This window comes from Didymella exigua (genome assembly GCF_010094145.1).
Source record: "Didymella exigua CBS 183.55 unplaced genomic scaffold M421scaffold_2, whole genome shotgun sequence".
Lineage (NCBI taxonomy): Eukaryota > Fungi > Ascomycota > Dothideomycetes > Pleosporales > Didymellaceae > Didymella > Didymella exigua.
This window is the reverse complement of record NW_022984776.1, coordinates 1,173,622-1,194,403: the sequence shown is the minus strand read 5'-3', so window position 1 is coordinate 1,194,403 and position 20,782 is coordinate 1,173,622. Positions and strand designations below refer to the sequence as shown.

Genomic DNA, 20,782 nt, shown 5'->3' with positions numbered 1-20,782 from the left:
ACAGTCCGGCCTGACCCTGCCCAAACCGGATTCGAGAACCTTGTCGATGAACAGTTCATCACAAAAAGCAAACATACGAGGCCCCATACATGACCACAAAGGGAGCAATATTCGCGATGCACATACGCAATATCTAACGCTCAGAAATCGAGACTATTTCATACGAAGTAACGGCGAACGCCGAACGGTCCTCAAGCTTTTAAGCACGACGAGCTCCAACTGCCAGTTCGAAGCTCAATAATTGACGTTGATGTTGCTCCACTGCCCCATAAGTGACAGAAACGAATCCGAGGTCGGGATCGATTCTAGACAGCCAGCCTGGAGGATGCGGCACTCATTTCCAAGATACTGCACCGCACTGCTGTCAAACCCCGCCTCGCTGTGCAACATGCACATGCATCATCACTCCCCCTCACAGCGGCGTTGCCTTCCCCCTTCCCGGTACTATTTCCGTACACCCATCACACCTCACTTGGCACATCACACGCCTTACACAGAGTGACTTTCAGCAGGGGCCGTCACCAGTCAGCATGAGTAGGAGGGTGTGAAGCGAGACGCCCATGCAAGTCTGCAAGCGAGACGCCCGCTACCACGCGCAGACCACACGGCGAAACGCCCACCACCCACGCTGCAATGACACATTTTGACATATGGCAATGGCAGTCCCACACGGCGTCCCCGCCCGTTAGCGTGTGTCGGATCGTGGTCGACCTGCGGGCAATCCCGAAGCGTGATGCTCCGTGCGCCATGGCTGATGGGGAAAAGAAGCCGCTGGCCGCCCGACGGCCAGGGCGCAACGGCTCGTAGCCACCCTGGTGGCAAATTTGGCGGACCTTCTGGAGGGCGCGAGGCTGGAGAGGAATGCTTCCACAGAACACGTCATTGCCATTGCTAATCATGAATCTGTGCGATAGGCAGTTTTTGAGCGTCGAGGGCGGGTTTGGCCTTCCGTTGATGGTTATGAACTCATAAGCGTTTTTATGAGCGATTATAACTCACTATTTTTGTTCTACACTAAATACACTATTCACGTACACTGTGATTAATTCCCCTCGATACTGTTGAGTAGGTTCGCTTCCTTGACCAGATCGTAGAAGAGGCCCTTTCTTCTTACAAGCTCGGCCGGGCTGTCAAATTCGGCCACTGTACCCCTGTCCAAGACGATGATGCGGTCACTGTCGAGGATTGTATTGATCCGGTGGGCAATGGTGATGATGGTCTTGTTTTTGAACATGCTGGAACGCAGGGTGGTTTGTAGCATGGCATCGGTTTCTACATCAACGGCAGCCTGGAAACAGTCAGTAGGAGATAGATGATCACGGCAAACCAAAACTTACAGTGGCTTCATCCAGGACGAGGATGTTGCTTGGAGCCAATAGGGCACGGGCCAAGGACACCAGTTGACGCTGGCCAGCGCTGAGGTTGGACCCTCCTTCATGAACTCGCGCGTCCAGCTTGCCCTGCATGCTAGCAACATGCTCCTTGAGACGAGCATGTTCCAACGCGCTCCAAAGCTCTGTGTCGTCGTGGACATGTCCCGGATCAAGGTTGTCACGAACAGTACCCTCGAACAACGCTGCGTCTTGCGGGATGATGGCAAGTCGTCTGCGCAAGTCCAAAAGGCCGATTGTGCTAGTGTTGAGGTTGTCGATGCTTACATAACCCTCTGACGGCTCAATGATGCGGAAAAGCGCAAGTGTAAGCGAACTCTTGCCCGCGCCTGTACGACCGACGACACCGATCTTCTCATTCGGCTTGATCTGCAGATTGATGTTTTTGAGCACAAGATCCAGACCAGGTCGGTATCGGGTGCTGTAATTGTTAAAGGAGACAGCGCCCTGTGATGGCCAGCTGATAGGCGGTCGGTTCTTCGAGATGACTTCTGGTGCCTCGCTTGGCAGAGCGGCGTACTCGAGTACACGCTCTACAGATACGATGTTGGTTTCTACTTCCACAGTCTGCCTGACGATCCAATTGAGTGACTGGGTAATTTGGAGCGCATACGACATTGCCAGACCAACCATACCGGCTGAGAGACCGCTGTGGCTGGCAACGGAGATGATAGCGAAGCCTGCAGAAGCTAGGATGATGATGGATCCCAGGAACTCCAGACGCACAGCCAGCCATCTGTTGGCGCTGATGGTCGGATAGTATGCCCTCAGGTTTGCGTCCACTCGCCACTCGTTCTCTAGCTCGAAGCGCCTCTGCTGGTTGTACGCACGGATAGTGCTCATGCCACTCAGCGACTCCTGGAAGTGCGCATAGATAGGACTGCGGCTAACGCTGTCAAGTCGCTTGAGCTCCCGCGAGGTGCGCAAGTAGTATCTCTGGATGTAGAGATACAGCGCACCTAGCGGCAGAATAATAGAGACGAAGATCGGAGTTCCCGCGGAGATCACAACCAGGGTGAACACAGCTGCACATTCACGTCAATCAAAGGTATCACAAATGCATGCCGAGACGGCTACATACCTCTGGCTGAGTTGACAAACAACATGTTGAATGTTCGACTGCATACGTCAGTTTGTGGCCCGCGAATATCTCGACGCCGGGATGAACTTACGCTAGCACTTCATCTACCTTGTAGATATCGCTAAACATGGTCTGTCAGCAGCAGCACGAGACGAAACGGGTGCAAGATCGCTGCATAATCTGCATACAGAAGGCGCATGATCATGCCGCATGAATGATACCAAACTTGGCGATGGAAGGCACATACCTAGAGAAACGGTTGAGGATACGTCCTGCAGGTGTAGTTTCGAAGAAGCTCATTGGAGAGCGGAAGATGGCAAATGCCATCCGCTCATGCAGTTTGCGGCTGGCCTGTGTTTCGCATTAGTCTTGCGCGGTGCGACCTGAAGAGCAAACTTGAACGTACCTCGATCGAGCAGAAAATCCAAAGGATGAGCGTCTGCACGACCACGAGCGCAGCAGATCCAACACCAAATGCAAAGTAGATGCCGATATTCTTACCCACATGTGGGTTGCCGTTTGCGCGCTGATTCGCCTCAGACCATCGCTTGAGCCAGACACTTGCACCTGCATGATGTTAGCGTCTGTCATCTCAAGTCAGAGAAGTGACGAGCCAATCGCGGGTCGCGTACCGATGGATGCTGTCTGAGCGCCGGCAAGGAGTGCCAGGTAGATGACGACTGCACCTACGTTGCTAGTCTTTGCATACTCGCCATACACAGACCATTTGACCTTGCCTTGTTCCGAGAACTCCTTCGATTGTTTGCTCTTGAGACCATTCTCTTCGTCCGTCGTCTTGCCACGTGGTCCCTTGAAACTGGCAGTGCTGGCGCGGCGAAGAGTTGCAAAACTGTGTTTACGGGCCGTGCTGTTACCGGTCCTGAGAGGCGCGAGATGGGACGCGCCTTCCTGGGCAGCCTCAGCCTCCTCCCTGCTCTGGTTATCGTCCGAAGCCGGACTGCCACCGTAGACTGTAGACTCTTCGTCACTGATGACGCTCTCCGATGGAGCACTATCCTCGTTCTGGTCCTCGTTCTGCGATGTCTTGATCAAGCTGGCAATCTCGCCCTTCATGGCCATGAGCTGGGTGTAGTTGCCCCTCTCGAGGATCTTGCCCTCGCGCAAGAGCATAATCATATCGGCTTCGACTAAGACAGGGATGGAGTTAGTAGCCAAAATCCTAGTCTTACCCGCTAAAAGACCATTAGGACCTAGGACATTGTTGATCAGATGTCGCCCAACATGTTGGTCCACAGCTGACAAGCAATCATCGAGCAAGTAGACGTCAGCGCGAGCGTATACAGCACGCGCAAGAGTCAGACGAGCTTTCTGTCCTCCTGAGAGGGAAATACCGCGCTCACCGACCTCCGTCTGATCACCATCCGGAAGCTGGGCGAAATCATCGCGCAGGGCGCAAGCGTTCACGGTCTTCTCGTAGAATTGAGGATCCCAACGATGACCAAATACAATGTTCTCGCGTACAGAGGCGTTCATTACCCAAGCTTGCTGTGGTACGTAGGCTGACTTTCCGTGAAGAACCACCTCGCCGTTAATCTTCCACAGATCACCCAATACCGCCTGTAGAAGGGACGACTTTCCAGATCCAACGCGACCGACGATACACGCTAGATCACCTTTATGCGCGGTGAGGTTGATGTGTTCAAGAGTGCGACGTACGGCATTCTTGTCCCAAGTGAAGCTCGCATCTCTGATGCGGACCGACTCCTCGCCGTTCTCTTCGACAGGAGGTTCCCGACGGACGGCATCGGCTTGAAGCTCATCGGCGCTCAGATAGCTCGTGAGACGGCTGACGGCGACACTGGCTTCGACGATCGCAGTAATGACCATGGGCAGGATTGCGAGCGGGAAGGTGAGGAGGTTGAACAGCGTCAGGGCAGGGAATACAATGTCGGTGGTCAGAGGCTGGTCTTGAGTCCAGACAAACACGCCGAACGTCGAGCATGAAACCAGGAAGGGAGTTGTAGACCATGTGAATGTGGAAAAGGCTTGGGTAGCACCGATCTTGCGCAAAGTCTTGAGTTCCTGGTCGTTTCGAATGTAGTTGAGGCGATTGGCAAAGGCGGTTGTCCAGGCATATAGCTTGATGGACTTCATGTTGTTCAGGATCTCAGAAATGAGCTTAGTACGCGCATCCTTGTTCTTCATCTGCTCCTTCTGCAGTGTTTTCATCAGACGTGCAATGACACCATTGATGGGGATCATGACGATCATCACTGCTACTCCTGCGAAACATGCCGCACCGAGGAGCTGGTACAGAGAGAGCATGCAAAGAACGATCTGGAAGGGTGCTGACCACAGCTGCTGTCCGTATTGAGCAAGGTCTTGGAGACGTTGAGTATCGACAGCCATGTAGTTGACAATGTCTCCAGTCGACTTGGTGGCTCGCCCTTCGTTGGACAAGCGGGTAGACTTGGAGTAAATGGCAGCAGTCAAACAGGACTTGATCCGCATACCCGTTTCGAAAGATCGTTGGAAGTACTGGTGGAGTGCAGCAGTCTGGGAGACAGACACAGCAAACATACTAAGTGCGATAGCTGCGCCGCGTGCAACAGGCTGAGGGTTCTCAGTCTCATAAGACTTGACGAAGGTGATGAGCAGCCTGAGCAGCTGCGGCTGTACGAAGTTCAAGCAGTCGCTGATTGTCTTGATGCACGCACCGCGGAAGTACGGGCCACCGAAAGAGCGGAACAGCGCCATCCACAGCGAAGGGCTCTTCTTGTTCGCCACTTCATAACCCCAGTTCTCTTCGAACTTCGCAGCGGTGTGCTTGGTCGAATCGCGCTTTCTGAGGTTCCACAGGTCATCCTGAGTGAGGAAGGTGTTGTAGCCACGCTTCATCATGGGGGTCATCCATCCGAATGTGAGGACCGAGAAAATGTCAGCATATTCGTAGGGACATTCATCGTCATCGCCCAGCGCGTCGTAGTCGCTCAAGCGCTTCTGCACCAGCCACTCCAGCGCAAACTCAATCGCAGCCAGTCCAACGCTAGCAGTGAAGACGGCGAAGTATGCGACATGCTCTTTGTAGAGCTGCTGTGACACCAGCGAGCGAAGCTTGACGCCGTTCGCGACGATGAAGAGCAGCCAATAAAAAAGGACGACTCCATTGGCATTGCGTGAGCGCCAGTGCTCAATGTACTGGATGTAGAAGACGACGAGGAGAGACACAACCGTGACGACGGTGGTCCAGAAGCGGAAATCCCCAGCCCAGATGCCTGCAAAGTATTTGATTTGGAGGGCAGCTTGTACAGCAGTCGTGGCGATGAGAGCTCCGAGGGTAATCTGCCAAGCGCATTCAGTCAGTGGAAATTCAAAGTACTATAGTGTGCGGTAAACCCCACCAGTTTGGCGTAGAAATGCCAGTTCTGCTTGACAGGCTGCGGCGTGCATTTCCTAAATAGATAATACAACGCGCCTGCTCCTCCTACAATTCCCCACACGGCGACCGCCATGATCCAGACATCGAGGAAACATGGCGTGAAGTCGAATCGAATGGGACTGAGGGGACCCCAACCCTCGCTGTTCCCGCATAGTGGCTGACGATTGACCTTCGATGCCTGAAGATAACCGAAGCTGCCATCGGCGCCGTGCTCGAGCAGGGAGGACGGCAGGAAAGGAATTTGCTGTCCCTGCATTGGGTGTGTCGTTGTACGCGCGGCCGGGCTCTATGTCGCAGAGTCACAGGCTTTGCGAGTTTGGGCGGCGTACAAGAAAAATCACAGACGCGCTCGCGTGGTTGGTCTTTTGCGAAGAGCGCTCGGACAATTCGTCAGCTCCGTCATCGAACCGGCTTTAGCGGGGGATCTGTCGGTTTGTCAGCACAAGGCTGCGGTGCGTTCGGTTTTTCGTAAAGTGTTTTTTTTTTCATTATTATAATGGAAATACTACTTGAGCATCTGGTCAACAATGCTGCCTTTAAATTCCGCGATCAGGGTACTCATGCCCGGACCGGGTCCGCGGGCATTACAGGGCAATTGACATTCTGACGTGCAATGACAAGCTCGAAAGCTATCCCGAATCGCGGAGCTAGTTCATAATCACGTGCAATGCATTGTTCTTCATTAGTCTGTCAATGAACAATGATAAGGGTGAAAGTGTGGCCAAACTTTTGCCTTGACACATAGGACATAGTTGGGAATTCGAATTCTGAAACTGCTGTAGAGCGCTATGAACGAGCTACGATTTTCTGTCCGTCTGCATGAGCCATCAGACTTTTCAAATATGGCTGCGCCCGAGTAGTGCCACCCCGCGATAAAGGTGCTGAAGAGCACTCAAGAACATACTTGGTGGAGTCATTTCTGTTCTATTTGACCATCGGTGGGCGTCAAAGGACTGGGGGCGTAGCGTCGAGTGCATACGCAACTGAAAGGAGCCACAGTTTCTATCAGTGGAGCGCCCAGTCAACAGCGATGCAATTTTTACCAACGTGCTGAGCAGACACCAGATACGCAAAAGCCTTGACAATTTCCTCTTTCAAGGTACCAAACATCTTCTTAACGAGCACATCGAGGCTCTTCGTATAGACGAAGAGCCTCCAGCTGTTGCGTCGACACCGCTGTGCCGAATCTGCCTCACAATCCTCCTGTCTGATAGTCGAAAGCGACCAACGGACTCGAAGCTGGTCTCAAACATATTCCCATTTCGTTTCCTGATGGGCTCTGATGCCGTATCCTGCTCCAGGTTTCGCACAACTGTCCGCTCTCTTGAGTCTGGTGCACAAGCGTGGAACCAGATCACCGGGTAACGCTCACATCAATCGTCACGATAGCGCCCAGAGTCGTCTCTCTCTACCAGGAGCCGGTAGATGTACGACTTCCAGATGGAACTAGCTGTCTCTGTCTTATCGGGCAGCTCGTCGATCAAGACGACCAGGACATTCTTGCTGGTGATCAATCCAACCTCAGAAGCCTTCCGTCAGTGTTTACGAGTGATTTGATCGAGCTGTTGGGCTGTACTTCGCCGAGCTGATGGAAAACAAAGTCAGACTTATCGCTCTCGCTGTTCCCAACCAGGCATGCACCCGCCATCTCGGACAGTCTTTTGGTATTCGTGCGAGCTCCCGTGTCGCTGTCATCCTCAGTATCGTTGTCATCGCTGTGAATGCTCTCATCGATTGATTGAGGTTTCAACGCAAAGATACCGCGGTTGATGCCTATGATTTGGTACGGTTTGGTCTCGCCGTACATCTTCTTCTGGGTTAGGAGGAGGAAGTAGCACTTTCCTGTTCGGCTCAAGAATCTGGAATTAGGATCCAGTTGAAAGGTGATATCATCGAGCCATCCGATCGTCATGTGAGGGTGAATGTCACGCTTCGTCCATGAGTTGAGCATACACTGTCAGGTGATGGTTGAGTTGCGGAGGCAAGAGCGGGAATGCCGACCCACCTTACCACCTCGTCGATTCTATCAGATCATTATCGAGGACCAGATCCTTGCATTCTTCAAGGGAGGCCGATGGCGCGGTGAGGGAGGCTTCTTGTCGATTTCACGCTTCTGCAGTCGCGGCTTGTGATACCTAAGCCGATCTTGAAGATTCAAAACATCAATTGTTGCAGCACACGTACGCTCTGTGACCTGGGTTCGTTGCCCATGCATACAATTATCGTGTCTAACCAATTGTCGTATCTAACCAATTGTCGTATCTAACCAATTGTCGTATCTAACCAATTGTCGTGTCTAACCAATTGTTGTATCTAACCAATTATCGTATCTAGCCAATTGTCGTATCTAACCAATTATCGTATCTAACAAGTGTGGCAGTGCCGATGACCATGTTGAGATAAGCCGGAGTTGGTAAATTAGAAAGACGACAAGACTCGGCATTGGCGGGTTTGGCCTGCAATACGGTACCTACAAGGAATGGAAGCGAGTTAGAGCTAGGCGGGCCACCAGCCAAAAACGAAGAGTTGTGATTAAGTCGCAACTTTGGTTGAGGGTCTGAGCAATATCTTGTTCGAGGAGTGAGAGACCTACAATCCAGTGTTGTAGCCATCCCCAGCATATCTAATAGACTTGAATTGTTTGTATATAAGATTGCGGCACGGAGCCTAGATAACGAAGGCAATAGATCAGCGCCAGGGTCTCTGTATTGCTCTACGTATCACCAAGCAAAAAACCCCATCTTGTACTGCTTTACTGAATGACCATGTAACAAAGCGATTGTGAAGCTCAAGAGTGACGTGGCCAGATCTGGAAGCTCGCTCCATGAGATTGCATGGAGATGCTCGAGTTGGCATGAGAATCGAAAATGGCAGGAGACGTTTTCCAAGCTCAATTGTCATTGTGTCCATGAGACTGCACAGTTGAACATTCGTTGCATTCATTGTCCAGCTCATCGTGCCGAGGACTTTGCGTATCTAGAATGTGCAAGCTCCCACCTGCCGTACATGTGCAAACGCGTCGGTGTTTGCTAGCCATTATTTTCAGCGATCTCGTTTCGCCCTTCCGCGGTTGTGGTGTGACAAAGGCCATGAAACATCATGGCCAAATCAGAGTCTAGTTAGTTAGAAGGTTCGACGTCGTTCCTGTCGCCCCAGAAGATCCCGAGGATCCAGATCTCGCCCAGACACCCAAGCCGGTCGATGTTCGCGATGAGGATGTAATGTGTGCTGTACCAGTCTTTTGCAAAGATCTCGCTGGTGTTGGTCGTGGTGGAGTCAGCCATTGTGACGCATTCGTGAAGCGCGCCAAGCTGGTAGAAGACAAAACCCGTTGCGTCATTTGGAGTGGTAGAGTCGCCGCTCCGCGTGGACTCTTCACCGTACCCGAGCGCGCCTATTCACAGGATCGTGGTCAGATGGAGCCTCGGGTCGATCATGCTTTCCGCATGGCTTTCTGGGTTCATGGAAAGTAGCGACCTTCCTAGCGCGCCGGCTATAGTTCTACAAGGAACCTGATTCGAACTCGTCTTCGTCAGAACTGTTGTAGTCTGAGTCCTTCAAGTATCAAAGAAGTGCCTCGCGCCCTTCTTGGCCGTAATACCTTGCCTCGTTGAGCTGCACGCTGTGGTTGATGCCCAAGATCATTGGAGGTAGTGTGACTTTGTCGGTGCCATGCTCCCAGTCCATGTCCTTGGTGGGATGTAGGCGCCTGGTGTTGGGGACGAGGCGGAAGGCCACGTCCTTCTTTGTATGTCCTATCGGGATATGTGGATGGAAGCCGCTGTTCAAGAGCTGGTTCAAGCTACGATCGCCAGTGGCGGAGAAAAGTATGAGACTGTGTACGTGCTTGGCTATGGAGTCGACGTTGGTAAAGTCCGCGTTCTGCAGCTGGCCCTGGTAGACATGGAGAGGGTAAGCATCATGTGGTCTTTACAAGGACTTGAGAGTATCGATGAAGCGTCTCGTCGACACTGTGATCGCTTCGTGGTGACGTGACCCTCAAAAAGAAAGGCTCACGTTCACTTCACGCCCAGCAAGTCAGGCAACTCACACAGCTTCCCGGGGGTCTGATACTCGTGCACCAGCGCCAAGAATCCGCTCTTCTCCGCCGCACTCGCAAACTCCATCTTCGCACCGCTGATGACTTTCTTGCGGTCGACCTCCACCTTGTTGCCCTTGCTCTTGACTCCAGCCGTGCTCCACCTCCTCTCCTTCCCGGCACCACCGAGCACTCCGCCAGCCTCTGCGACCGCGTCAGTATCATCAACAACGCTGTCCTTCCTCATCGCCCTCCCCGCCTCCGCAATCGGCACACGAAGGCCTTTGATCTTGACTTCCCTGGGCCCGGACTCGGCCACTTGGACAGGATTGGTACTGCTGTTCAGGTAGAAGGCGAGGTATCCCGGCCTGAAGCTGGCGGAGAAGTGCACCAAGCCTATGACGGCGCCCGAGTCTGGATCCTCCCAGATCCTCAAGTTCTCGAGCGCACACATCTGCTCGGCGTACGCAAACGCCGCCATCGGCCCGTCGTGGATGCGCATCGTCTTGCTCGTGCGGAACGTGGCTAGCAGGGTGCGCCCCATGAGCGCGCCCTGGAAGAGCGTTGCGCCCGCGGCGTCGGCGAAGACGAAGTTGACCCAGCTTGTGCGCGCGGTGCGCAGGAGCTGGTTGCCAAAGCGCACGTCGTGGAAGCGCAGCTCGCACGGGACCGTGGTGCTCACTTTGGCGGGAGAAAAGTACGAGCTGTACGGGATAAGAGCCTCGCCTTTGTCTATTTTGAGCTCGACGCGGACGTTGTTGTCGCTGTTCAGCGCCCAGATGGACGTCACGAAGCGCGCGGCGCGTGTCTCGGTCGAGGGGATGCGCTTCCGGACTACGGCGATGCGACAGGAGGTGCATGCTTCTACCATTTCAATGTCGGCGATGTCGCTGGGGCAGTCGGGGTCCGGCTGGGTCTGTTGCGAGTATTCGACCAGGCTGCCGCGGCTGAATGTGTCAGTGACCATTAAGGTGAGTGGGCAGTGCACGCAAGGAGGGCTTACACGTCGCATAGCACGGCGGCGTTACGGAAGGCGTCTTTCTCGAAGGCAGCCTCTTGGCTTGCGGTGGTGCCGCTGCGGTGCAGCTTCGTGATGCTGCGTTGCCGTGCTGGGAAGGGGCTTAGTCTCGACGTTGATCGGACTCTGCTGGTCTCGCTGGGTTCGGGATGGGTATGCGACCCATAAGTGCTGGTTGAGCAGCGGGCCGAGGGTCTTCCAAAATCGAGTCTCCGAGGTGTCGTTGGTGGCGATGAACCAGCCAGGCTAGGTGGACTGTGGTTACTGGTGGGACTCGATATCGAAGAAGGTGCGGACGGCGATGCTGTCTTCAGACTTGCTCTTCGAGAAGATGAGGCTGGTGAGGACAACGGAAACGGAGCTGTACTGATATGGCCTGGCATCTCTGTGGGTAATCTTGCAGGGTTCCGCAGCGGGATAGGTGGGGCTTGTGCTGCAGGGTTCAGCAGAGCAAGCTGCTCTACAAAGCGGGAGACTTGCTCAAGCTGGTCTTCGAGGCTGCCGGGCAGGTCGTACATGGAGTCGACGCGGTCGGCCGTGGAGTCGAAGCGGTTGGCCGTGGAGTCGAAGCGATCAGCCGTGGAGTCGAAGCGATCGGCCGTGGAGTCGAAGCGGTTGGCCGTGGGAGTCACTGCTCCTTCCAGGTGCGAAAGCGAACCACTGAATGAGGTCAGAGCTGCGTATCGAGTCTTGACAGATGCTTGCCTTTGTAGGGCCTCGGTGAGAAGGCGTATGGATTTCGTGTGCATCTGCAACAGACTGCTGAGATGGTGTAGACCCCCTCCCTCGGCAGGCCGCATAATGTCCTCATACTGGGCCGGTGCGAGGTCGGTCCAGCTCGGATCCATTGCAAAGCCGGTGCTTCCTGATGGCTTGGTGACGACGGACCAGGGAGTCGAGGTCATGTATCGTTGGTGGACACGAGGGTGAAATTATAGGCTTCATTGAGGTCATTTGACATTGTGGTGGAGAGTATTCCGCGTCGGTGCTGTTGGTCTTGAGAACGGGGATGCACAGACAGGCGGGCAGCACGTGGGTTAGGAGCGGGCAGTCATTGGCGTTCACGGATGATGCCGCAACAGCCCTGTCGAGTGTCAATGCGGAAGCCGCATGGGCCGGGATGTAAAGGCAGGAAAACGAAACGGAGAGCAACAGTCGCAACACGCACATGCAGGGGGTCTGGTGTTGTGGGTGATTGTGTTTGCAAGTGCTCGGGTAGAGGCCAGGCTCTGCTTTTCATGGTTGCTGTGCATTCATGGCTGTTGTGCATTCATGGCTGTTGTGCATTCATGGCTGTTGTGCATTCATGGCTGTTGTACATTCATGGCTGTTGTACATTCATGGCTGTTGTACAGTGTATAGCTGCTATGCCGTGCGCAGACGGTCAAACGCCGAATGCTGAGCGTTCAGGCAGCATCCCCCCAATACCGATGCGCCGAATGACTGGTGTTGTACAGTGGAGTAGACAGTGGTTCGGGGCTATGCGAGAGGAGAGAAGAGGCTGCGGGTGTGTGAGCTGGTGGTCTGGTGGTCTGGTGGTCTGGTGGTCTGGTGGTCTGGTGGTCTGAATGGGAGTGAGTGGCTGGAGGGCGTACCGGATGAGAGAGGGCTTGGGCTGGCTCTGGGAGTAGCCCAGGTAGAGAATCAGGGGCAGGTAGCCGTAGTGGATGGCGACGCGGGAGACGTCGATGATGCGCGCGATGCGCTCCTGCTGGCGTGTTAGCGGCGGTGGTGGTGCGGCGGCGGCGCACGACGTGCCTTGGACTCTTCCGACAGCTGGAACATGATGTGTGGTTGTCGGCGGTGGTGTCGGCGGTGGTGGTCGGCGGGTGATGGGCGACGGGCGACGGACGACGGGCGACGGGCGATGGGCGATGGGCGATGGGCGCTCTGTCGGCGGTGATGCTGTCGGCGATGATGCCAAAATCTCGACGGGCGGCGGGCAGGCTCGCGCTAGTGGACGGAGCTGGGGGGTGCGGCGCATCGAAACTCCAAAACTTTGGCGCATCAAAGGCCCAAAACTTGGCGCATCAAAAGGTCCAAAACTTGGCGCATCAAAAGGCCCAAAACTTGGCGCATCAAAAGGCCCAAAACTTCGCGCATCGCATCGCCGGCATATTCCACAGGCCAGCGACGACCGCCCACCATGTCGGCACCCAGCGCGCGCCACTGGGAGCAGAACAAGGAGGCGACCGTCTACGTCGGAAACCTCCACGAGCGCGTCACGCCGCGCATCCTCCACGAGCTGATGCTCAACGCCGGCCGCGTGCGCAACGTCAACATGCCCGTCGACCGCGTCAACAGCCAGCACCAGGGCTTCGGCTTCGTCGAGTTCCACACGGAGCCCGAGGCCGACTACGCGCCGCGCATCATGAACAACGTTATGCTGTACGGCAGCCGCATCCGCGTCAACAAGGCCTCGGCCGACAAGCAGAAGAACGTCGACGTCGGCGCCGAGCTGTTTGTCGGCAACCTCGACGCCATGATCGACGAGAAGACGCTGTACGACACGTTTGGCCAGTTCGGCCCGCTGACCGTCGCCCCCAAGATCGCCCGCGACGAGCATGGCCTGTCCAAGGGCTACGGCTTCGTGTCGTTTGGCGACTTTGATGCCTCGGACGCCGCCATCGCCAGCATGCACGGCCAGTACATGATGAGCAAGCAAATGTCCGTCCAGTACGCCTACAAGAAGGACGGCAAGGGCGAGCGCCACGGCGACGACGCCGAGCGCATGCTGGCGAAGCAGGCCAAGGCCCACGGCGTCGCGCCCGCCGTCCAGCCGCTGCCCGCCCACCTGTTCCAGGCCCCGACGCCCATGGTCGCGCCAGGCGGGCCACCGGGACCGCCCATGGGCGCCGACCCGCGCATGGCCATGGGCATGAACGCGCCCGCTGGCTACGGCCGGCCTCCGCCCATGGCCCCTGGCGCGCCTCCCGTGCTCGCACCGCCGCCGGCCGGCCTGCCGGCACGTCCCCCGAGCGGAGCGCCTGCGAACTTCTACCCCCCGCCGCCCGGCTTCCCAGGCGGGCCGCCACCGGGTGCCCCGCCAGGCTTCGCGCCCCCGGGCTTTGGCCCCAGATGAGCGGCGGCAGACAGCACTGGAGAAGAGCTGAACTACCACGACCACGCGAGGGAGTGGGAACGCGTCCGTTGGCCTCGCCTCTGGCCAGGCAAGGCGCTGAGCGGGGAGCTTCACGTGACCAAAAGACATATTCCAGAGAGACGCATCGACAGAGCTCTCGCCGAGCCGTTGAGAGAGTGGAATTAGTAGGGCGGAGCAGGACGACCGATACTGGTCAGTCCGTACCCAGCAGGATAGCAGAGACATACGAGACAATGAAAGAAGAAGAGTCCAACACAGGAACAAGTCCAGACGCGCCTCCGGCAGTCGACCAAGGCGTCCCTCTGCACGTGAAGCTCCCCAGTGACACAAGTAACAAAAGAAAGAAGCCGTCGAAGTGACTGCCAACAACCCAATCCCAGGAAGTGAACGCTCAAGCCAATCCCATGAAGTGAACGCTCAAGCCAGTCCCCAAGAAGTGAACGCTCAAGCCAATCCCCAAGGAGTGAACGCTCAAGCCAATCCCAGGAAGTGAACGCTCAAGCCAATCCCCAAGAAGTGAACGCTAACAGACCAAACCCCAAGCCTCCTCTGCACACCCTGCACCGTCTCACGAAAAGCTCACAAACTTAGGATCCCTCGGCACGCCATCACTACCCACGCCTGCCTTGCTAAACCGCTCCTGCATAAGCAACCGCCGCGCCTCATCGAACCCGACGTTCTTCCGCTTCATGATGCGCAGCACTTCCTTCTTGCCCGCCTCGTCCAGTCCCGCCCGCCCGTCGCCCTCGACGTTGTTGGTCAGGTCGAAGGCGCTCGAGTGCAGCCCGGCCTCGATGTCGTCGCGGAACGACGTCGGTAGGCGTGAGTAGAGAGGTCCGGGGGTGAGACGTGGGAGGAGAGGCAGCCAGCGCGCGCGTGTTAGGTAGAGTGCTGCGTGGGTTAGTCTGGACTTGTCGTGGTATGGACGTGTGATGCTAGTATGGACGTGTGATGCTAGTATGAACGTGTGATGGCTACTACGAACGTGCGATGGCTACTACGAACGTGTGATGGCTAGTGTAGATAGTCGGGCTGGTGCTGTGGCTGAGGCGTCGACCTGTGACAGGGATACGTACTGGTTCCGACGGCGAAGACGAACAGCGCCATGGAGTAGAGCATGTAGCCCATCGTGTCGGTTTTGAGCGGTATTGCGCGCGGTCTGGAGGGTGTAAGGCCTGGTTGCGCGAGGCGTATGCGTCGGCGGGCGTGTTCGGAAGTGCGCCCAGTCGTACTGAGTGCAAGCTGACGACGCCGTTGGTGGTCGTCACTAGCGCTCCGCAGCCACGCCTCGCCTCTCAGCCACAGCCTAGCATCGCCGCTTAGTCATCTAGCGAGAATTCGTCGAAATCGCACACGACGAGCAGCGCGAAAAGTCCGAATCCGCGTATCACCACCCCATACCGACACAATGGCCGCCACAATCTCCCACGACCTCGCCTGGACAGTCACCAAGGGCCACAGCGCCACCCTCGTCAAGAGGGCCAACGGCGTCCAGTTCTCCCGCGACCCGCTGAACCTGAGGAACATCTACAGCCGCCAGAACGAGGGCCAGATTGCCGACAAGGTCAGCAGCTCTGCACTCGACGCAGCGATCACGGACACGTGTTGATTGAAGCAGGCCATCGGCGTCATCGCCTCCGAGAACGGCGGTGTCACCCTCCTTATCAAGAAGGCCGACAAGCACCACCAGCCCGCCCGCTCCACCCAGTCCACCACCTTCAGCGCCTCCAAGGGCTCGCGCAAGTACGTGACATCCGGCACTCACGGCTCAGCCTCCACGCGCCGAGCTGCGCCTCGAGAAAGACCAGAGAGCTGATTATCACAGGATCTACTCCGCCATCGTCAACTCGACCGCCAAGCGCAACTACCGCCCCGACCTCCGCAAGGACGCCGTTGCCCGCGCCTCGGCCATCCGCAAGGCCGGCAAGCCCGTCAAGGCCTCGCCCGCCCAGAAGCTGCGAGGCGCAAAGGCACAGAAGGCCGCCGAGGCCTCCGCATAGATTACGCACACTGACTGATTGTGGCTGTGGCTGTGCGCGCGCTGGGATAGAGGACGAGGAGTTCGCTGCTTTTGGGAATGGATCGCATCGACTGGGATGCGTCGACGAAGTATACGAGCGAGGTCGATAAGACCAGCCGGAAATGAAAATGCTTCGAAACCCACTGCACTGCACAACGGACTGGAACAGTGATGCTGTATGCGATGCCGGTCTACATCTTTCGCAAACCGTAGTGTGAAGATTTTGTCGCGTCAATTGTGCTATTGTCGCAAGACCAGCGCATGCTCTGCTGTAGCGTTTACTCTCCAGCTTCTCCCACACTTTACTCTCCAGCTCCTCCCACACTTTACTCTCCAGCTCCTCCCACACTTTACTCTCCAGCTCCTCCCACACTTTACTCTCCAGCTCCTCCCACATTTTACTCTCCAGCGCTCTTCCCACGCGCCCCGCTCTCAGAACCCACTGCCGGCGTCCCCCGCTCCTCGTACTCATTCTCGTACGCCCTCCACACAGCCATATCTGACTGCAATTTCTTATGCGATCGAACAGCATGGTGATACCGGAGCATACGGGCATCAGCCTCGACCATGCCGCCGAAGATCATGGCGGACATCTGTATGTATCTGCAGCGCTGTCATTTAGCTTGAGACTGTCCAATCATGGCATCCGCTGCGTACGTTTTGAACTGCACAGTCAACCCTCTGTAGAGAGGTGAGACCGCGTATGCGACTCCCCCCGCGACGGCGAAGAACGCGCCCCACTGTCCAAGGTCAGTACGCGTTCGAATTGGCTGCCGTGCAAAGAAGCAGGACCCTGCGCATCTCAATGCCCATCTGCACGCCCCAACACCGCAGCAGGGTTAACAACGAAACGACAACGACAACGACCGCAGAAGTCAATGACGTCACCAACCAGCTCACAGCAAGAGCAGAGACGCACAACCATCGCCCATCGCCCAGTAATCAAACCCGTAAAAGCCAAAGCGAGACAAGCAGGCCAAAGACACAAGACCAAAGACACACACAGCACGTGCAACCACATACCTTGACACCCCCATAAGCCCCACCCTTGACAGCCTCCCAAGCCGCCTGGTTCGTCTCGTCGTCCTTTGTCAGGCTGCCATGTTCGCGTACCATATTGGCCGACTCGTGTATATTATCATCAATGTGGTTTGCCCGAGCGATGCAGTGAAGCACGTGTCCAGTGCGCGAAAGCTCGGAAAATGATGAGGTGATTGTCCTGCAGCGGGAGCTAATCGGACATGGATGGACAAGGATGTGCATTTTAGCAGCGGCATGTTCGGCAACTTCTTCGGCGGGGAACACGACGGCAAGTCACTACTGTTATTCTTCGGATACAACTGACGAGTGGGGGCAATGATGCTGCCCTCGCTGCTGCATTTTGCAGCGGTCCATGGTTCCGAAACACCAAGCTATGCATCTCACAATCAACGCTTTCAACATCACACCGAACGCCAATGCTCTCCGTCATCGCACTGCGCGCGGCGAGCTGCACTCTACAATGCTTCCCGATGCAGCATCGTTATCAGTCCATTGCCCGCCCATCACATTGGCCAGGCTGGAGCGGCGTGATGAAGTCATCTCAGGCGTCAACTCTCTGGTCTCCACAGTCTCCTCCGGAGCACTCTCGAACCGAACCCGGGAGGCAGTCAGCGCCTTCTAGCCGCCTTTGTTCTGCGCGAACTCAATATGCTGGGCCTTCGGTTCCTCAGCATGTATCTCTTTTACATCCACCATCTGTGTGTCGCGGCTCGCTTGCGTGTCTACCGCCATGGGGTCACTTCGCAGACCGGCCATGGCATCCATGCCGCCGTTGACTTCGACCATCTCACGCACGCCTTCCCCGTCCATCTCCGTGTTGGGTGTCAGTGTCGCAGAACTCATGCCAGAGCTTTGTTTGCTCATCTCATCATGGAACTGCCGAGAACTAATGTTAGCCCAATCGTGATTGTACCCTGGCGGATTGCTTGCTTTATCCCAGTCTCCCTTCATCTCATCCCCAAAGTCTTCCCATGCATTGCCCGAGTCCAGGCCATGACTCTTCTGCAGTTCCTCGAGGAAGCACAGCTTGTCTTTCTTGACAAAGTCCTCCAGTGGTTTGGCCAAGGGAATGGGTTTCTCGGACATGGCGGCTTTGTTGGCGTAGATGAGTAGTACTGACGCGGCTTCCGAGGTTGCTCGTTCGAGAACCTGTTGCTGGTCCACACGGTCGCGGATGATATTTGCGGTGCCCGATTCATTGTCGTACTGTATGCGCCACCACTGCTTCGCACCAGGGACGTTGGATGCAGTATCGGGGTGGAGAAGATAGATCACATCGCGCCGGGTTGCTACACCGCAGAGTTGGTAAGGATGATGCATTGCATCCTGAGGAGACTGTCCTTCGGGGTGATCGGGCCCAGTAAGATCAATGAGGGCTTCAGCACCATCATCGATGGTAGGCTTAAAATGCATGGCAATGCCATCAAGAGCCTCTTGCGCTTGCTTTTGTTGCTCGTCGAGGGCTAGCGTGGTCAGCATACGTCCAGCGTACATATATGTGTAATTTACCGGCCAGTTTGCACTCGATGCTATCGTGCAACTTCTGCAGCTGGAATAGGGTTGCGGCATCCCTTTCGCTGATTTCATCTTCGTCTGTTTTTGGCTCGAAAGCTTTCATGCTTGTCTTGATCAACTTCAAAGACTCGATCTTCTTTGAATTGCGTTTTGCCGGTGTGTGATACATGAGCCGGTCAGCCTGGTCCTTGATACTACTGATCTTGGACGTGTGCACTGCCATCTCTCCAAACATCGACTTTATGATGTGTTTGTTCTTTTCAAGATACCTATCCGCGTACAAGGTAGCAGGAACGCGGCAGCCAAGCTCGCTAGTGTCTTGCTTAGCCCCTTCCAGTCGAAAGATCAAGACGTTGCTGATGTTCATGATATGAGCGGTCCCTTCTGGATTGGGAAAGAACGTGTCATCAAGCACGTCGTAGATATCTGTGTCCCGCCCTACACGCTTTGTCACGGTACTATCCAGGACAAAGCTGTTGACCTGCTGCTGAGCATTGACGACGGATCGCAAGACGCCGTCAATTTCAAAATCCGGGTCCTGCTTAGCGTAGGCTTCACTCCAGAGTAACAGATGTTTCAGCATATCATCGTCCGGCTCTGTCGAGAGAGGCGCTTCGAGCTGCTTCCAAGCGTCCATGTCAAGCATCGACTCGATCGTTGTGTACGCCCGGTCAGTGTTATCCAGGAACGCCATCAGGCGCTGTGTCTCGTAGATGATGTCGAGGCCATAAGCTTCGTCCCATCCGACCGTGTCATCTATAATCCGTGCCCGCCCGGTGGGATTGCCTTTCCACCACTCTTCACCAACCCAGTAGTCGTCTTGTGTCACTGCGGGCGATAGGAGTGCATTTCGAAATTGAGGAACCGAGTGCAGGATGGTGAGCATCGCTGGGAAGTAGTTGAACCTGGGCGAAGGCTTCAGAATAGCGGGTTGGCCCTCCTCTCGTTGCCTTTGGCTTGGTACCGGATCGGCGATGTATTCAGAAGCAGTCGTAGCTGGGACCATAGACCAACTGCTCGGGTCATAGTCGTTTCGTGTGGCAGGCCCAAAGACGGGTTTCGAATTGCCCGTGACGCCTGATTCTTGTCCACTCTCGATGCCTGGCCATATGTTAGCCTTCAGTTCTTCTCATCCGCCAGATTGTCCGCCATAGACTGACTCTGCATGAGATCATCTCCCGCGTGTGTAGACAGGGCGGAGCCGGGGCGTGTGCCTATCCGCGAGTTAGGCCGGGTAGGTGCTGTGCTGTTGGCGCCGCTGCAAGGGTGATTGTCAACGCCTAGCGGATAGTCAATACTGAATGCTAAGGTGAGGCTCGTCAGCTGACGTCCATGCGATTACCTGAGTAAGGTGCCGACATACTAGGCACGCCATTGTTCGCGTCATCGCCATATCGGCTTGCGCCGAATGCGCTCTCATCCCACGTTGGCTTTGACCCATCGATGAGCTTGTGTATGGCCGACATGTCTGAGCTAAAGACTTTGTCTGCCGCCTGCTCCAGATTGCCATTGAAGACCTGCGCTTCTTCAGTACAACGCCGTGTCATTGCAAGGAATGTGTGCGGACCCTGAGTAGCTTCTGACAGTCCTCATACACAAGCTGGTAGCCGCTAAGCTCCTGGAGCATCGTCGCATTATCGTCCGCCATGGTGCTAGTTCTGTCGATGTGGGATTGTCGATGCGGTGGTGGAGCGCTCGAGCTCTGTGTTGGCGAAGCACAGTCGATGTGGCAATCGGCACGGTTGCTAGCAATATGCTGAAGTGGCGGGTATGCGAGAGAAGTTTGATCAGTGACAATGCAAGGCTTGCTTTGTGTTTGCCATCTTCATGGAAAGTGCAATTCACGATGCGGGCAATGACGACGCGAGCTGCAGGGATCAGGGCCCAGCCCTCGAGTACCGGTAAGTTACCGTGTCTGTGCGCACAATGCCCGGAGTCGAACAACGCCCTCTCCAGCCCTGCACTATAACCATAAAGACGAGGCTGTAGAGCCACGTACAATCATTGTTATCTTGAGAGTTTTTGGTGAAGTATTTTATAGGCCTATGCAACAAAGTTTCGTCAACAAAGTTACCTATCTTTCGTGGCGGTGCAGCCGGACCTGGTAGTGACAGTTGCGCGTGGTGGAGGAGGCGTCGTAGGCTTGGGATGACCATGAGCACCCACAGCACGAC

At 55.6% G+C, this 20,782-nt stretch overlaps 8 protein-coding genes across 8 annotated transcripts; 3 read left to right on the top strand and 5 right to left on the bottom strand.

The window, feature by feature from the left end:
* Positions 1–927: 927 nt before the first annotated feature.
* On the bottom strand, positions 928–6,442 carry M421DRAFT_415948 (multidrug resistance-associated protein 1). The gene is made up of 8 exons (XM_033590892.1): positions 5,835–6,442; positions 3,105–5,775; positions 2,879–3,039; positions 2,720–2,823; positions 2,564–2,593; positions 2,473–2,510; positions 1,338–2,416; positions 928–1,288 (listed from the first exon to the last, which is right to left on the bottom strand). Exons 1-8 carry the CDS (start codon positions 6,126–6,128, stop codon positions 1,043–1,045), a joined length of 4,623 nt encoding a protein of 1,540 aa, XP_033453854.1. The 5' UTR covers positions 6,129–6,442; the 3' UTR covers positions 928–1,042.
* A 625-nt stretch (positions 6,443–7,067) lies between these two features.
* Positions 7,068–7,375, top strand: M421DRAFT_415947 (uncharacterized protein). Its single transcript, XM_033590891.1, has one exon. The coding sequence runs from the start codon at positions 7,155–7,157 to the stop codon at positions 7,320–7,322; it is 168 nt and encodes a 55-aa protein (XP_033453853.1). The 5' UTR covers positions 7,068–7,154; the 3' UTR covers positions 7,323–7,375.
* A 1,612-nt stretch (positions 7,376–8,987) lies between these two features.
* Positions 8,988–11,834, bottom strand: M421DRAFT_88780 (uncharacterized protein; the record flags this gene model as incomplete). The annotated part of the gene is made up of 5 exons (XM_033597699.1): positions 8,988–9,183; positions 9,474–9,766; positions 9,890–9,894; positions 9,924–10,858; positions 10,915–11,834. 5 exons carry the CDS (start codon positions 11,832–11,834, stop codon positions 8,988–8,990), a joined length of 2,349 nt encoding a protein of 782 aa, XP_033453852.1.
* Positions 11,835–13,075: 1,241 nt separating this feature from the next.
* Positions 13,076–14,011, top strand: M421DRAFT_97705 (RNA-binding domain-containing protein; the record flags this gene model as incomplete). Its single annotated transcript, XM_033598528.1, has 1 exon — positions 13,076–14,011. The coding sequence occupies one exon, from the start codon at positions 13,076–13,078 to the stop codon at positions 14,009–14,011; it is 936 nt and encodes a 311-aa protein (XP_033453851.1).
* Positions 14,012–14,600: 589 nt separating this feature from the next.
* M421DRAFT_988 (uncharacterized protein) lies at positions 14,601–15,160 on the bottom strand (the record flags this gene model as incomplete). The annotated part of the gene is made up of 2 exons (XM_033598659.1): positions 14,601–14,923; positions 15,109–15,160. The coding sequence occupies 2 exons, from the start codon at positions 15,158–15,160 to the stop codon at positions 14,601–14,603; spliced, it is 375 nt and encodes a 124-aa protein (XP_033453850.1).
* Positions 15,161–15,412: 252 nt separating this feature from the next.
* Positions 15,413–16,424, top strand: M421DRAFT_415943 (ribosomal protein L28e). Its single transcript, XM_033590890.1, has 3 exons — positions 15,413–15,596; positions 15,651–15,775; positions 15,858–16,424. Exons 1-3 carry the CDS (start codon positions 15,441–15,443, stop codon positions 16,030–16,032), a joined length of 456 nt encoding a protein of 151 aa, XP_033453849.1. The 5' UTR covers positions 15,413–15,440; the 3' UTR covers positions 16,033–16,424.
* On the bottom strand, positions 16,355–17,257 carry M421DRAFT_415939 (uncharacterized protein). The gene is made up of 3 exons (XM_033590889.1): positions 17,076–17,257; positions 16,710–16,792; positions 16,355–16,655 (listed from the first exon to the last, which is right to left on the bottom strand). The coding sequence occupies exons 1-3, from the start codon at positions 17,166–17,168 to the stop codon at positions 16,451–16,453; spliced, it is 381 nt and encodes a 126-aa protein (XP_033453848.1). The 5' UTR covers positions 17,169–17,257; the 3' UTR covers positions 16,355–16,450.
* Positions 17,258–17,667: 410 nt separating this feature from the next.
* M421DRAFT_200965 (uncharacterized protein) lies at positions 17,668–20,563 on the bottom strand. The gene is made up of 5 exons (XM_033588110.1): positions 20,176–20,563; positions 19,972–20,125; positions 19,769–19,822; positions 18,603–19,709; positions 17,668–18,556 (listed from the first exon to the last, which is right to left on the bottom strand). The coding sequence occupies exons 1-5, from the start codon at positions 20,254–20,256 to the stop codon at positions 17,712–17,714; spliced, it is 2,241 nt and encodes a 746-aa protein (XP_033453847.1). The 5' UTR covers positions 20,257–20,563; the 3' UTR covers positions 17,668–17,711.
* Between the last annotated feature and the right edge of the window lie 219 nt (positions 20,564–20,782).

What these genes read in the sequence shown, in the direction of transcription:
- M421DRAFT_415948 (XM_033590892.1), bottom strand. Translation starts at nt 6,128, where the DNA reads ATGCAGGGACAGCAAATTCCTTTCCTGCCGTCCTCCCTGCTCGAGCAC. An exon ending in ATCCTCAACCGTTTCTCTAG is followed by an intron (nt 2,594 to 2,719) that starts GTATGTGCCTTC and finishes GACCATGTTTAG; the next exon opens with CGATATCTACAAGGTAGATG. An exon ending in GTTTGTCAACTCAGCCAGAG is followed by an intron (nt 2,417 to 2,472) that starts GTATGTAGCCGT and finishes GTGAATGTGCAG; the next exon opens with CTGTGTTCACCCTGGTTGTG.
- M421DRAFT_415943 (XM_033590890.1), top strand. Translation starts at nt 15,441, where the DNA reads ATGGCCGCCACAATCTCCCACGACCTCGCCTGGACAGTCACCAAGGGC. An exon ending in AGGGCCAGATTGCCGACAAG is followed by an intron (nt 15,597 to 15,650) that starts GTCAGCAGCTCT and finishes TGATTGAAGCAG; the next exon opens with GCCATCGGCGTCATCGCCTC. An exon ending in GCCTCCAAGGGCTCGCGCAA is followed by an intron (nt 15,776 to 15,857) that starts GTACGTGACATC and finishes TGATTATCACAG; the next exon opens with GATCTACTCCGCCATCGTCA.
- M421DRAFT_415939 (XM_033590889.1), bottom strand. Translation starts at nt 17,168, where the DNA reads ATGGTACGCGAACATGGCAGCCTGACAAAGGACGACGAGACGAACCAG. An exon ending in GGGCTTATGGGGGTGTCAAG is followed by an intron (nt 16,793 to 17,075) that starts GTATGTGGTTGC and finishes GACCTTGGACAG; the next exon opens with TGGGGCGCGTTCTTCGCCGT. An exon ending in TTGACTGTGCAGTTCAAAAC is followed by an intron (nt 16,656 to 16,709) that starts GTACGCAGCGGA and finishes ACAGCGCTGCAG; the next exon opens with ATACATACAGATGTCCGCCA.
- M421DRAFT_200965 (XM_033588110.1), bottom strand. Translation starts at nt 20,256, where the DNA reads ATGGCGGACGATAATGCGACGATGCTCCAGGAGCTTAGCGGCTACCAG. An exon ending in CGCGAACAATGGCGTGCCTA is followed by an intron (nt 19,823 to 19,971) that starts GTATGTCGGCAC and finishes ACTCGCGGATAG; the next exon opens with GCACACGCCCCGGCTCCGCC. An exon ending in CATCGAGTGCAAACTGGCCG is followed by an intron (nt 18,557 to 18,602) that starts GTAAATTACACA and finishes TGACCACGCTAG; the next exon opens with CCCTCGACGAGCAACAAAAG.
- M421DRAFT_415947 (XM_033590891.1), top strand. Translation starts at nt 7,155, where the DNA reads ATGCCGTATCCTGCTCCAGGTTTCGCACAACTGTCCGCTCTCTTGAGT.